Source organism: Antennarius striatus, chromosome 6, assembly GCF_040054535.1.
Source record: "Antennarius striatus isolate MH-2024 chromosome 6, ASM4005453v1, whole genome shotgun sequence".
Lineage (NCBI taxonomy): Eukaryota > Metazoa > Chordata > Actinopteri > Lophiiformes > Antennariidae > Antennarius > Antennarius striatus.
In genome coordinates this window covers 23186208-23202064 of record NC_090781.1, presented here as the reverse complement: position 1 = coordinate 23202064, position 15857 = coordinate 23186208, and the positions used below count along the sequence as shown (strand labels likewise).

Genomic DNA, 15857 nt, shown 5'->3' with positions numbered 1-15857 from the left:
TCTCTTCCCTCCTCTTTCACCCCCACCCCTGGACCCCCCTGGGTACTAACTCAGACAACCTGGACCGGGAGGAAGCTGGAAGGCACAGACGTATTACGCACATCTACACACACACATACACACAAACACACACTAATTCCCCACATGCCACTATACTGCGGTCTGGGGACTGTGCGTCACGTTTGACCCGTGTGCTTCTTTTCCTGCGGCAGGAAATTAGTCTGCGTGTGTGTGTGTGTGTGTGTGTGTGTGTGTAAGAGCATTCTCAGTGGTAGTGGTTGGGGGACAAAAGGCATCAGCTGTGCTTGTTCTTCTAACTTAGATGCACCGCATGATAGAACGCTGATATCAAAGGCAGGTGAACGCTGCAAGAGTCGTTTCTGCAGCTTTATTTTTTTCACGAGGGGAGTGCAGGTAAAGAAAGGAAAGCTAAATATGAGAGCTAAATTAAGGCCAAATAAAATCAGCAAAATGCACTTTGAACAGCATCATTGTGACTTGATGATGTTTAAATATTGTTCTCAGCGTGCCATGTCGAACTGAACTCAAACCAACGGGTAATTTGTCGTGCAAAGCGACGAGGCTAATTTGAAAAGCTGTTTTTAATTCTCTATAACTTTTTTTTTTTTTTTTAATTTCAGCTCAGACAAAGAAACTTGCACATCTACCCAGTCAGCTCTTGTTATCACTGGAGAACATATGAATCTGTGGCAATGTGCCACGAGGGCACAATGCCGCCGCAGTCACAGCTATTTGTTTATTTGTCATTTGCTTATTTATAAGGCTCAACTTCAAAAAACAACCAGGCTTTCTGTGCACCCCGGTTGAATCTCAATGGGGAGCGAACAAAGTCAGCGCACAAAATATTTTAAGATTGAATGCAGTTTTTTTATTCAGGGGGAATCTGATGAAAGAAAGTTTAAATAATGTGTAAGTTTAAATAAAGGATTAAATAAAAACGTGTTATATATAAATTTACCGCAAATCCCTCCCTGACCTCAAACGAAAACCAAAAAGAATGGAAAATGCTGCTACTGCAGCAGTAAGTTAAATATTATTTTTATCCACAATGTGATTCCCTCCATCACTCAGTGAACTAATAAAGCCCGTTGCATTTTTTATGTTGTGCTATTCGTCACTGCGCTTTCACCTCTGTCCGTGTCGTAGAGGAAGACGAATCGGCTCCAGTCGTAGTGGTCGAGCAGCGACAGCAAAGCCCCTCTGATGGACGGCCGGAGCTGCAGGGTGAACTGGGCCTCTCCTTCGGTGGGGAAGCTGGGCGTCACCAAGCTGATGTGCAGGGCCCCACAGAACGACGTCAGCGTGTTCACCGAGCGCTTGTCGTAAAGGCCGAAAATGGCGAAGACCCCTCGCGAATACTGAGAACAGACTGAAGAGAGGAGGGAGAAAGAAAGAGGAAGGTGGGATGTGACTAAACGCTGTTCTTTATGGAGAGCGTGGGCAAGGATTTGACAAATGAGAAAGTAGCAGAAATAGCAGATTATGCGACATTGAAAGACATGCAGCCCCATAATGAAATTCATACTGCAGAGTTGTTACACATGCCAAACATTTTAATGAGCCACAACTTAAGCTTATGTCAGCTTTAACCTCTCCCTTCTAATTAAAGCCAACAGTGCAGGGTCCTGCCTCTGCATGGAATTCAACAAAAGGAGTCAAAAGCTGTGATGCATTATTAATAATATATATATATATAATATATATATATATATATATAATATATATATATATAATATATAGAGTATAAATATATATAATAAATATAATACTATAAATAGATATAATGGGAAGATACAGAATCACTCAATTTGACAGAAGTCAATGAGTTTTTAAACAAAATTCATCCCGAGGAACAACAAATCAATGTCAATGCAATAAACGTAATATCCTTCACAGCCTCACAGGCTAAACACACATATATTTATGAACCATGAATGTACATTTTAAGCATTTACACTGATGAAGAAAAAAAAAACCTGACCTACAAGCCTATAGGAAGCAATTTTCAAAAATTTCTGACCCAAAACAGAATCAATTTCCAAAATTAGCATCGCCATTACAGCTGTTGTTAAGAAAATTGCATTCAAATAATCTCATCTTCTTGGAGCATCTGTACACACACACACACACACACACACACACACACACACGCACACACACACAAAACCCTTGACTGAGCTGCGAGCTCACTTCAGATCTGAAGTCATTTTCCACTACAACACTGCAACTCAGTCCCCCCCCCCCCCCAAAAGCTTTCAACCATGACAGAGAGGAGAGTGAAAAGCACTGACGTCCTCCGCTATCACGCTTTCACAAAACTCTCTCCTCTGCTTCAGTGTGTTGTTTCTCCGTTCCGGCTTCCACAAAAGTCTGTTTTAACATTAATGGACAAAAAAAGCTCTTGGGTGTGTGAATCGGAGGGGGAGGGAGGGAGCGCTGCATATTCTGACAAAATCAACCCATCAACATTTGGCTCTGTTTCTAAGGATTTGACAAATGAAATGACTCAAAATGGGTTGTTTTAACTTTGTAATATCTCTCTCTGTTTGCCCTCTCTTCTCTGTCACGTCTTCTTTCATCCTTTCTTTTCTCTCTCCGGCTCCCTTCATCCTTTCAGCTCCATTCTTTCTTTCAGGCTGGCTTGTTTTTGAGCTTGAGCTCCTTCCTGCGTCATAATTCACTCTCCATCCTGTGATACTGTACGTCACACTGGGGTAAACAGTGAAGCTGGGGGGGGGGGTTGCAGACGTTGGTTTTGGCAACAACTCTGTAACCTTTGCCCCCCCCCCTCTTTTGATCTACTTTATGCATCTCTTCACCCCAAACCGTTATCTCCATCCTCTGATTCCAAGGTGGGACACCACTTTTTTCCTTTTCCTTTTTTTTTAGCTTTCCTTTATCTCTCCTCTCTTTCCTCTATGACTTTCTGTTCCTCCTGCACTCCTCCTGCACTCCTCCTCCTCCTCCTCTTAGGCAAGTAATTCCATTATCAGCCATAAGCCGCAGTGGGGGTAAACACCGAAAGAGATGCAGCTTTGACGTTTCGGCTTGTGGCAATTAAACAAAGCCGAGGCCCCTGCACCCGGACGGCGATAAAGTAGGGATTTACTCTCTGATTATGACAGGAGCTCAGTGTGTTTAATTCAAAGAAATAGCATACTAGCACACATAGCAAGCATCATTCAGCCACGGCTGAGTCACGGTGTCCTCAAAGTCAACCTGCAAGGATCTACTGTACTAACACATCATTTTGGTGGCATTTCCAGGGTTATTTGCTACTTTATTGCACAAATGATGTGTTACGAATTTATGATATAAACTACTAAATGACGGATGTTTTACCAAGACATCAACGTCTGCAATGCATAATAATAAATTATGTTTTATTGTAAATGATTGATAACAAGATAAGAGCAATTGTTAATAAGAAAAAACAACAACAACTGATGAGGATTGAGGCAGCGGGCGGAGGCAGCATGCTGGGACGGGTGCATATATTCGCATTGAGACACAGAACACATGTACAAGGCTGCACTGACGCAACCAAAGCACAAAAGAGAAGCAGCATACAATTGAATTTCTCCTTCTACAGCAGGGTCATGGTGAATGCTGTTTTGGAACCAAGTAAAAATAGGAAAGCAATGGAACAAAAAGAAGGACCTGTAGATGCTTTAGTTCAAGCTGATGGATTTAAAAAAAAAAAACTGGCTAAAACTGGCTTAGGTGCATCTTGACTTGACAGATAGATAAACACTTTATTAATACCGATGGAAATTACGTTGACTTCACTCTCTGCAACCTTATTTTTCATCCATACCCCTGGTTAACCTGGATGTTACCCCAGGATGGACCTTTTTTCTCTGCAGCGCCCCATCCACCACCAGCAACTCAACCTCTGCCGCAAGGATGGGAATGTGCCAGACTAGTGGCGTCGTTGTAATAAAATGCTAGGCTAAGCTTGCTTCATAAAGCTTTAATGAGGAGACAGGACCAGCGGCATGGTGCATCATCATTACAGTTAAAGCATCGGACACAATAGGTCTCCTGGGACTTGCTTCACCACCCGTCGGCTCGCTTCGCTTCATCTTTCCACATCTCCATATGTTCGATTTTTCGTTTACAGTTCCCTGTCTTTCAGCTGCTCAATCTTTCTGTCTTTCTCCGTGGAAACCTCACCGATCCTTTCTCTCCGTCTAACCGTCTATTGTGTGTCTCTACATTTAGGATGTTCTCTCAATGGACAAGTTTTCCAAATCCTAACTTGTCCTCATTATATGGAAGATGATATATTGCTCAAGTATTGGAATAATCAGACTATTATTTTAGCCTCTTTGTATCTGTGGCTCTGATTTTTATGCTTCGATCTCTCCTCTCAGATCAGCAGCTGGTTGATATTGGAAATGATAACGCAAACAGATGCACCTGCAACCAACTTTGTCACCAGTGACTACAGCCTGACTTGAAAGGGAAAAAAACACAGACATACTCAACAACGGCGTGCAAATGCTGAACACACACACACATACACACACACACGCACACACAGGAACGCACGCACGCACAAAAAAGCCACCATCCTTTGTTGCACATTTACCTGACTTTCTGTCTCTCCCATTAGTCTAAATAACAACCCTCTGGCTGCATTTCTCCAGATACCCACGGAAATACGGTAAAAATACTGTGAGATCTCATTACCTGCAGGTAAAGGCCAAGATGAAGGTAAAAAAGAAAAGAAAAAGAGAGAGGGCCAAAAACTAGTTTTAAAGTCATCCGGGCATCGCCTCCTGTGTAGCGTTAGAGAAGGGAAGTAAATGCCCATAATAAGCTTTAATGATTTTTATAATTAGAGAGACCACCCAGTGTCTTACACATGTATTTTACTTTTAAGCCAATTTCAATCTAATTCTCACGAGACGTAACTTCCTGTTTCTAAAGAAAAAGGAAAGAGCGCAGCATCCTGAAGCAAACAGTGGAGTTTCTACAAAGACTGACGACACAATCAACCCACGACGTCGAATAAATTAACACTCGAGATGAGGAAATACAGTGGAAGAGGATGAGTGTGAAGGGCATAGAATTAGAGAAAGCTAAAGACAATGAAGTCACATTGAGCTGAAGCTATTCAATCTTACTTTAATACTGCGCTGTGTAGCTGATCCCTGTGTGTAGAACAATAATATGAAATGAATATGATGGAAGCCACATAGGGAAATATTTTAAACTATTAGCAAATCTATATGTATTTTAACTGAAGATGACGGTGATAAAAACTATTACATATTCCTTATAATGAGTTTCATTCATCTTACATAGGCGGAAAACAAAGTCACCTGATAAATATTACTTTTGTAGATGGACAGAAAAGTGCAGTAACATTGAATATAACATGATCCAACCAAGACCTGCACCGCTCACACTGTGTGGGGCTCCAGCTTTTAGCAAAACAGACTGCTGACTCACATGGCGAGCAGCATTGATTTCCACCCTCCAGCTATGCTTTCTGATCATTAGATCAAACTTTCAACAACACAAAAATACGGATAAGATAAAAGATGAAAGATAAAATATCCACAACTTTATCCTCCACACTAAAATGTAATAAGACAGCAGGAAAAGCAGGAGAAGCAGCAGCTCCATCATCGGCTTTGTGTGGTCAACAATGTGTGAAAACAAATATAATTGCTGAAGACAAGTTTTTGCACATCTAAAAACCTTCTATTAAATGTAAACCACAGTTTTCATCCACTTCTAGAGAACTGCAATGAATGAATTGTTGGCTGTGACTAGTGAAGGTAAATATTACGCTATTAAATAAAGTTCACATAAAGTGTTGCATATTGTTCAGTCCTGTCGCTGACATATTCATATTAATTTGTTTGTCCAATTACTTTGAGCCAAGAATGAAAATGATGTCCACAGACATTTACAGCCTGCGAGCTGAAGGAGTGCAGAACGTCAGGGTGATTAAGTCTAGCCAGGAAAATTAGCGAGAGCCATGTTCTCGCTTAAATTTTAATAAACACTTGTGCTCTTACAGACGATTTCTACATTAAGTAATGAGCTGGAGATTTCCAAGTTCTTAAACAGTTGCTGTGAGGGCCTAAATATATCCCTAATAAATATTAAATAGTGCTTTTTTTAGGACATGGTTTGCATTTAAAGAGCAGACAATAATAAACAATTGACTCATTACTCAAGTATGAACATTTTGCCAGCCTCATTAATCAGCATTTTTTTTTTATAATGCAGAAGGAAATAAATCTCCTCATTCTTCTTCATTGAATGTTCCCATGCTGTTCACACGCATACTATAACACAGATTATGAAATAAATTTAGCCATGCTTCTAAAATGCATTTTTATTGCAGGTTTATACACAATCAATCATAATTTTCCCTTTTTTCACCAACAAAAAATTCACCTATTTCTGCAACCCTTCCACTTCAAATTAATACGTTGTGTACTCCCCACAATACAGACATAACAGAAACTTTATATACAGTACTTTTAATTGCAGCAGTATTTTTATGACAGTATCATTCTATCAGGTTTGAGGAGGACCGTGCATGTTGAAGATTTAATGATGAGGAATGTGAGGATCTAGTTCCTCGGTGATTCCTATGCCCAAGCGCTCACTTTGAGGATGGGAAGTGCATGCTGGGAAACACTTGATATTTTCTTTAATGAAAAGCGCTTCTCAGCTCTTCAAAGCAGCGTCTTTAAAGACAAACTAAAAGCAGGAAACAGAATACGGCTCATAGAATTCATGTACAATAACAACACTGCATTATGACTTAACACACTTTAGAGTAATCATTTGAAAATCAGATATTGTCTTTGTTTCTCTGGAGGATCTGAATGATATTGTACGGCAATATGAGGTGTTAAAATCTCACAAACCTAAAATCAAACACTGTGGCTATGTTTACTTTAAAAGATGCTGATATATGATAAAAATTTACTTTAGTGCTGCTTTTATGCCAACAGCAGCGCTGTGGCAGCTGTTCAAGAACATTACAAAGATCAGACGCAAAACAAAGTCTGGAAATCTATAATCTCTGGCAGGGACCAGAGTCGAGCCATAGATTTCACATTTGTTCCGTGACTTCACAACAGAGATTAGGGAACAATGGAGCAACATCCCAGAAAAAACACAAACATCACAGGCAACTGAGAGGTTAGAAGGAAGTATTTTAAACTTCAATGCTTGTAAAATATGAATAAATGACTTTAAGACTCATGAATAGTTCTGTAGATTCCTGCCCAGAGATTTATTCTGTCGACAACTTACAGAAAATGCATGTGTTATATCTTCCATATTAAAATAAATGTATTTAGCATGTATTTAAAACATTCAATATGCTGACATATTGCTATTGATATTTGGCCTCAAGTGTGTTCATCAATAACATCATCAAGGCCAGTTAGAAGTTGGAGATTGATGATCAATGATCTAATGGGCAAGTTCTGCCACGCAATGGATTTCATATCTGATTCCACATAAGATAACTGAGGTGAAATAGCTTCATAAATAGGGCAGCGATTATTGAGAGTGATGGTTTACTGTGCGACGGAGTATGTAGAAGTGTGTGTATTTGTGCTTTGCATGGCTGGTGAATAACGCCATTCATCCCTCTGTCTTGCCTACCATTTGTTGTCTAGCATCCCTCTTTCACAAAACCGCCTGGAGTGGAAAAGAAAAAGAGGGTTTCGTTGGTTTTCAGTGAACGCTAAAAAAAAAGCAAAAAAAAAAAAAAAAGCAAAGAGAGCGCTAGAGAGGAAGAGAGTGGTTCCAAAACCCACAAGGGGGCTCTCTGACAGCGACAAGAGAGGGGGAGTCTGCCAAGAAGACACTGCAGAGAGAAAGGAGAGGTAGGAAACAGAAAGGAGAAGACATTGTACGCTGAAGGTGAAGGCAATATGAGAATGTGAGGAGATGCTTTCATAGCTGCGTGTGTGTGTGTGTGTTCAAAGACCATCCAGAATACATCTTTATCAGGTGTTGTTTTGGCACCTGTTGCTTCATTCAAACACGGATGCTAAACACGGGGTCAGAGGTCAGGGGCACCAGGAGAATAAACTCTTGGCTGAAACTGCTGTGTTCCGCTGTCAGTTCTTTATTTTCCTTTTGATTACATCTTTCTGCATGTCTGCACCTGTTTGTCCCACCCCGACTGCCCCTTTAGGCTCTGTCCCTCCAGCGGCATGAGTAAAGATTTTTAAGAAGACTACTGATTGGGGAAAATGAGGACAGGTACCCAAGAGGGCACAGCTGTCCCAAAGGCCTTTAGTGTTTTCCACAATTAATGAATATGCTAATCGTTTCTGGCATGTAACTTCCCCCACTGTGCTGTCAAATGCTAAAAAAACATTATATGATTGCCCCGTGGTTGTCGTCTAGCAGTTTACGTCCATGTCTGCTCAGATGCATGTAAATAATGGACGCCACGGTTGAACACTTAGAAGTAACGAGTTCTACAACATGAATCTACACAATCACTGGAGTTTCAAGGCTGCTACCCAAGATTAATGTCACCAAATGAGAAGTGATGATTTTCCCCACTATTTTAGTCTTCAGTACCTCGTTCCTCCTCCGATCACATCCTGTCAGCGTCTCGTCTCAGCCAATCACTCATATTAATGGTAAGCTGTCAGACTTTCAACAGGCTGATGTCACACCTCCTCCTGTCAGAAGTTTTCCTTTCGTCACATCATCCTAACATTCAGCCTCACTCCTTACAGCCTTATAAACTCCCTCACACCTGGAAGACGCATACATCCTCTGATGGTTCTACTTGGTCATCTACTTCTTGTTGAAATCCAAACACAGACTGGTTGTGTTCACACTCCTAGTTTAAATGTGGTCACAATCTCTCCTTCTGTTCTTTCAAGACAAGAGTTTCCACTCTTTTCCACTCCCACTCCTGGTGGACATTCCTGTCAAATTTGACACAATTCCTTCTAGGTGGCCTGGAGAGTTTGTGATCACGACAATGAGATAACTTGTTAGAAACCCCACAAACCTCCTTCCTCAGTTCACAACTGTAAAGCCAAATCAGTGGCAGTCAGCCAGCCAACTAATGTAAAAATAATGATCACTTTGACAGTTGGCTGTGTTGACTAGACGTGGAAATTTCAATGGCTACAAAGTAAATAAACAAGAAGGAGCAGGAAATGGAATTACTCCCAAATTCTATCAAGGGTAATGATGATTTTGGATCCGATCCTCCTTTTAGTTTCCAGCTTTGCTTTCTCATAATTGTATTTTTCTTCGGTGTGGCATTTTTTTTGCAGCTGTTTCTATTAATTATTGAATTACGTGAGACAATTACAACAAGAGATTTGCATATTTTAGATTTTTTTTAAACGCTTTTACACACAGTGGAAAGGGCAGTCCAGTCACAAGCCAACCACGTCTCTTAGCAATTACATTTTTATACACTTATTTGCAACAGAAAATAGACAGAGTAACGAACTTAATCAGCACAGAAGTCAAGCAGCGGATACAGTATGTGCATTTTTTTGCCCCGGGGTTTGCTTGTCAGGTTTAATGATGTCTTATTTTATTATTCAATTAATATTCTATTTTAAATTCTATTTATTTGATTTGTGCTTGAATTGAAACCAATCACTTTAACACACATGGAAGAAAAACACATAATTTAAGCAGAATTATTGCCTTTTTGAAAAATGCCTCTGCTTTATGAATACAAATTGGGCGGTACGTATGAAACTGATTTGACTAAAAGAGGTTTTTTTTTTTGCATTTCACGCTGTTATTTTCCTACCTAATTATAATGTGGCGTGAAACCCTGCACATTATGGAAATGATGGCTCTTCATTTTAAGTTTGTGTTATTTTTCTACAATAAACACCACTGACAATGGAGAGTCACCAGAATATTAGGATCAAGGGGAATTGAATGCAGACGCGACTGAAAACTAATGTTAGTTGTAACTGGTTCTATCTCCATCCAATGAGCCATGGATGTGACAGATCAGCACTTCTGTTTCCCATTCTGTAAAGTCGTGAGCAATTGAACAAATTTCGTTGACATCTCATCAGTGTCTCAAGTTCATATCTCTTAGCTCAGCATATCACTGAGGACATCAGGCTTGTCTGGCTCGCACACAGTGACAGATATAAGAGACATCAACCACAAACCTGCTGAAGTCAAAGAATGCTGTATAGTTCCTGGAATTGGAGGTGACTCCCATTGTACAACCGGTCATGATCCTACATAAAGTGAATATCTGCTTGGAATGAAGTTAGAATCAAATGCATCCTGGGTGCCCCTAATCACAACCATTGACTGTTTGTATCGACTTCTAGGCTAATGATGGCTGCTACAAACATTTAGACCACAACATGCAGGAAATCAATCTGTCGCCACAGTGAAGGATCCTTCTTTAAACATTCAAGCTGGAATTATCTCCATCCCATGTGCTCATGCTCTTTCTGGAATAAAACAAAGACTTATCATGGCTGCATCATTAAAAGTTTCCAGAGCTTGCGTGCTCAGCGAAGCGTGTTAAAAGTCTTGTAACACTGAACCGGGCCATAAAAAGGCAAATGACAATGTACAGTGGAAATGCTGCCATAACAATGAGGTCTGCAGCCACAGAGATTAAAGATGGAAAGAGGATGAGAGAGGCGAGGAAGAGATAAGAGAGCGAGAAAGAAGGAAAAAAGCATGTCACCTGTCATAGCGCTGTGGTGTGTACCCCTAGGACACAATCCTTTAAACAATGTTAATCTGTGAGTGCATGTGTTTGTGTGTGTGTGTGTGTGAGAGAGAGAGAGAGAGCGAGAGGCAGAGAGCGAGAGAGACATGCGAAAGAGAGCCTTTTTACTCCAGTCATCTTTAAGCACTACTAACAGTAGCTAAAGCCCTACGGGCCTGTCCAGTACATACACAGTCATTCATCACACACACACACACACACACACACACACACACACACACACACACACACACACACACACACACACACACACACACACACACACACACACACACACACACACACACACACACACACACACACACACACACACACACACACACACACACACACACACACACACACACAGTTGATATCAAACCCATTCATCACAACAGACAGGGTAAAAAGGAGGGGAGAAGAAAGAGAGGGAGGGTGCTCGCCTTATACTGTATGTAAGAAGACTTCTTTATTCTCCCCCTATGGGAGCAATAATGCTGAGACACAGGCTTCAACCACTGACTTCCTATGCTATAGCATACATGTTATGCACGTCTCTCTTGTGTTGTGCGTTTTTGATTTTCTCTGGTTTGGTAGCCATGCAGAAGCCTTCAAACATTCTCATCTTGTCAGTTTCACACATGGACAAGGCAGCTCCAGGTACAACATGATTTTCTCGTGATACAGGCGTTTCTTTGAAGAGGATGCCTCTGTTGTGACACATCACTGTGCGATTGCTAAAAGTGGTCAGCACTGCAATGCTAGAGCTAAGTATAGCGTAAGATATATAATAGAGGCATGCATGCAGTAGGGACTTGGTGAGGACCACCAAACATTAACAGCTAATGGTCTCTTTCACACAGTTCTGCAATTCCAGATTATCAAAGATGAATCAAAATGTCCTAAACATTGAGAAAATTATATTCAATCATTTGCATAATGAGATGTTTTTTCAGGTTTCATTTACGAGCAAAAATTTTTTTCAAATAACTTTGTAGAAGAGGTGTAAAACAAGATTGACATCCAGCAGCCAATCCAGGAATCTTAACTTTCCTTAAGATGGCGTAATGCAACATCATTCAATAACTTGCGTAACGATGCAAAACTTCTGTAAAACCTTGAGGAGGAGTGGAGCCAGATGAGCTTGAATAGACAGACAGGATTGTTCATCCCTGGAGGAGGTGTAGGCTCTTCCGAGAACCATTCTAGTCTCGGTTTGGAAGCATCCAAGAGGAGGATTTGGATTAGTATTCAAAGGTAGCACTGCATCCGGTGTTCTCTATATGGTAGAACAACAGCTTGCTTGAACACACACACACACACACACACACACACACACACACACACACACACACACACACAGACACAGACGTTTTGTTTGTCTACGTCCTACCGGCTGAGTAGGTCCGCAGTGATTGAGTGTTTTCACAAGATAAATAGAGCAGGAAATGACATCCCAGCACCCATTCCTCCTCCGTCTCACTCCTTACCTCTGCTTTCCCTCACTCTTCCCTCAGTCCATCCATCTCATTCTCCTCCGCTTGTCTCCTCCGTCTCTCCTTATCGTCTGGCCCCTCATCCCCCGCTCCTCCATACCGTTAAATTAAATTCGACTTGTTTTGATATGATTCGGTCAATCTGATTCACTTCAAGTAAGCTCAATGGAGACTAATTTAAGATGGCTGGTTAGCGAGCTGTGGCTCAGTGGGGAGAGCTGCTTGTTGATTGCATGATTGTTGGTTTGAGCCTCTCTTCTAGTCCATGTGTCAAAAAGTGTCCTTGAAGAAGACCTTTTAGTACCATCGGTGTCAGAGTGAGAGGAAACCCATAATTTATTTGGACTGGTAGGGAGGAAATGTTATACAGTATATCACCAGCATGCAGTAATATGTCATAGGTAGGTCTCAAGAGCTGCTAGATTTGGAAAATAGAAGAAACGGAGAGATTACTTTAAAGATTTATCTCTGACGCTCGTCTGGTATTCAAAGTGATTTCGAACAAGAAGCATGGGGGTGAGCCGAATTTCCCTCGTCCCCAAAATATGTAGAAAATGAGGTTTAATAGCTCACAAATGGCTTTAATTTGCTGTTGGTAAAATGAATCGAGAAAACGCTCCGCTGTTTTACCATAATGAATATTAGAAGAGTTTAATCCCAAAAGCAGAAGTGGATAATCTGATTAAGAAAGACATATTGTTAAGTACTTTGATATGAAGGAGACGGTGGAGGAAATAGTAAATGTATATGCAACTAAAAGTCTTATCAGTCATCACGTGCGTTGCTTAATTCCTCCAGTTAAGTTTTAGAATCTCTTATTTTAAATATGCATTTCAGTGTTCACTTCATTTGTTTTCAAGGTTTTCAAGACCTTTATCTCTGAAGTCAAAGCACAGAAAAATTGGATTTTCATAATACAGTTCAAATGACCTATTTTATTTTGCAAATTAAATAACAGTAACTCATATTCAGCATAATTTACAGACTCCTCTCACAGTAGAGCGAGCAGAGGAAGGAGTTGTGTATCTCGCTTTGTGTTCTTTGTGTTTCGGCTGCAGATGTCTGCGGTCGAGCTGTGTTTGCAAAGACTTTGTCGTTGGCCCCTTTACCTCCTTGTTTGCAATGAAAAAAGATTACAATGCTAAAAGCCGAACATATTATTGCTCAATGTGCCAGTGTGATTAAAAAAATAAAAATAAAAAAATTCAAAGACCCTTGTGCTTCCAATGGTGTCATACTGTCTCATAGCAACAGGAAGAGCCATGACTATCACTTTCCCCAAGCATCTGCTAAGTGTTGCTGCTTGCTAAAAAAAGAGGTGCTTGGTGGACACAACCCCTAAGTGTCTCATATTGCCTCTAGAATGAGAGGAGACAGATATTTAATTAAGAGTACGGAATTGAATTTGTATTTATTCCAATTCCACGAAATGCCGCTTGCGTCTGCAGACTCTCTGGAATGTGACGAACCATGCAATCTCCGACTTACGTTTGGAGGTGAATAAAGCCCATCGCTGCAGGATAAAACCAGTGAGGAATTAATAACTTGATTATTAGGGTTCCATTTCTAAACAGGCTCCTGTATGGTTTCAAATTTATATATATAAAAAAGTACGGCCCCAGGAAAATCTGGAGATTTAAAAGAAAAGTGTTTCAATACAGGTTTATTTTACTTCATGGATATAATAATGTACATGTAAATTCAATATTTACTACATGTTAATTATGTGTATTACTTTAAATATGTGTATCTGTTAAAGTTTGAGCGAAGTATTCCACGCATTCCTCCCCCCAGGAATACAAATCCTGAGGTGCTCTCAGGTCATGTGTATGAGATGAGTAAGATATGTAATCCCAGCGGTAAATTCTCCAGGGGTTTTTTGAGGTTTCCTTCTAACTCTACCTGTCCAGGAAGCCTCCAAAGGCAGAACCCCCAGGGGGCATCCTGATCAGATGTCAGCGCCACCTCAAGGGTCTCCTTTGGAAGAGAAGGATCGGCTCCATTTCTAACTTCCTCAGAATCCGTCCCCTCCTCGCCCTATCTCTAAGGCCGAGCCTCGACACCCCGCAGAGGTAATTCATTTTGGCCGCCGGTGTCCACATTATAATTCATTGGGGGCACTTCCTTGAGCTCATGGCTGTAGATGAGTGTTGGAATGAAGATGATTGGTAAGAGGAGCGCTTCTTTGCCTGTGTTACTGTTGATGTCTGAACAGACCCCCCAGCCAGCTCACACTCTCTTTATCTATCACTTGTGAACGAGAACATGAGAGGCTTAAATGTATTGGCTTTGGGCAAAATGTCACTCATAGACCAGAGGGGAGCATTCCAACATTTTCTAGAAGACAACATGGCCTCAGACTTGAAGGAAAACTTCTTATTTACACTCTGGTTTCAACTCAGCATATCAGAAAAGATCAGCTAATCACATTCCATTTGACCTAAACCTTTTCACACCCAACATTATTGGTATTAACAACAAAAAAGCAGGCTTTACCTCGACTTTGAAGAGGGTTATTTCGCAGCACTGGAGTTCATCCATGGATTCAATGGGTCAAAACTTAGTCAATAAAATCCGTGCAAAGCCCTGGCTTATATTCACATTTATGTCTGGTTATAGTTAGCAAGACAAATAGACTTGTCACTGCGCCAGATCATTATTTTCTTGGACTCTTAGTTCAAAGTATAGAATCAAAGTCTTCATTACAGACAGATTGGATCTCCTTCCTGTCCTCATACCAAGTATTGCATTTGCAGAAAAAACCCCACTCAAATAATACGATATAGCATCATGTAATTAGCAATATATCTCATATTAAATATGTCATGTACAAAATCTGCCATTCTCTGTGTGTCTGTTGTCTCAGCAAAGCTCATCTGAATATGAAAGGTAAAAAGAGAGAGGGAGAGAAGAACAGGCAGAGGGAGTGTGACAGCGCAGCAGACATTTCCTTCACCTTGTTCCCGTGAGCGTCCACGGTTCTGCCCTCAGTGTAACTACACTTTGACTTCCCCTGGGAGTCTACACACAGACACACACACACACACACACACACACACACACACACACACACACACACACACACACACACAGCAGGAGAGCAGCACAACGAACGGTACTTGTCCTCAAGCAAAAAGTCAACCTCTGCGGATGAAAGCTTAACAGAACATTCACAAACACTCCCACGCGCTTTGCTGCTAAACACACATTTCCCTCTTCATTCAGGACAATACACCCGAGAAATAGATGAGCTAAACTAAAAAAAAAAAAAATCATTGATATATATTCTAACAAACACACATTAAAGTCATGAATAAACACACATACATTCTCCTTAGACAAACAAAAGGGCAAACCTTTGTCATTTTCTTTATACAAAAAGCTTTAATGTGAAACTTCTTACAGCAGCTGAGCTTCAGCTGACCTCTACAGAATGACAGCGGACGGAATATTCTTTTGCTTTCCTTGGTTTACATGTGCAGCATTATTTGACAATCACAAAAGGGATAATGAATTAGCTCAAGACACTTTGCATTTCTAAAGATTTTGCTCAAGCTGTCCAAGTTTCTTCATTTCACAAAAGATATCAATTTACCTTTCAGCCTTTGCTGTAAAGG

General features: G+C 40.7%; 1 protein-coding gene across 1 annotated transcript in view; it reads right to left on the bottom strand.

Annotated features, from left to right (window-relative positions):
• The window catches only part of gria4a (glutamate receptor, ionotropic, AMPA 4a), an 82681-nt gene that overhangs the window by 48413 nt on the left and 18411 nt on the right, over nucleotides 1–15857 (bottom strand). Inside the window, exon 3 of the mRNA XM_068316788.1 lies at nucleotides 1151–1390. Within this exon, the coding sequence (XP_068172889.1) occupies nucleotides 1151–1390 (240 nt within the window). The remainder of the gene's footprint in view (nucleotides 1–1150; nucleotides 1391–15857) is intronic.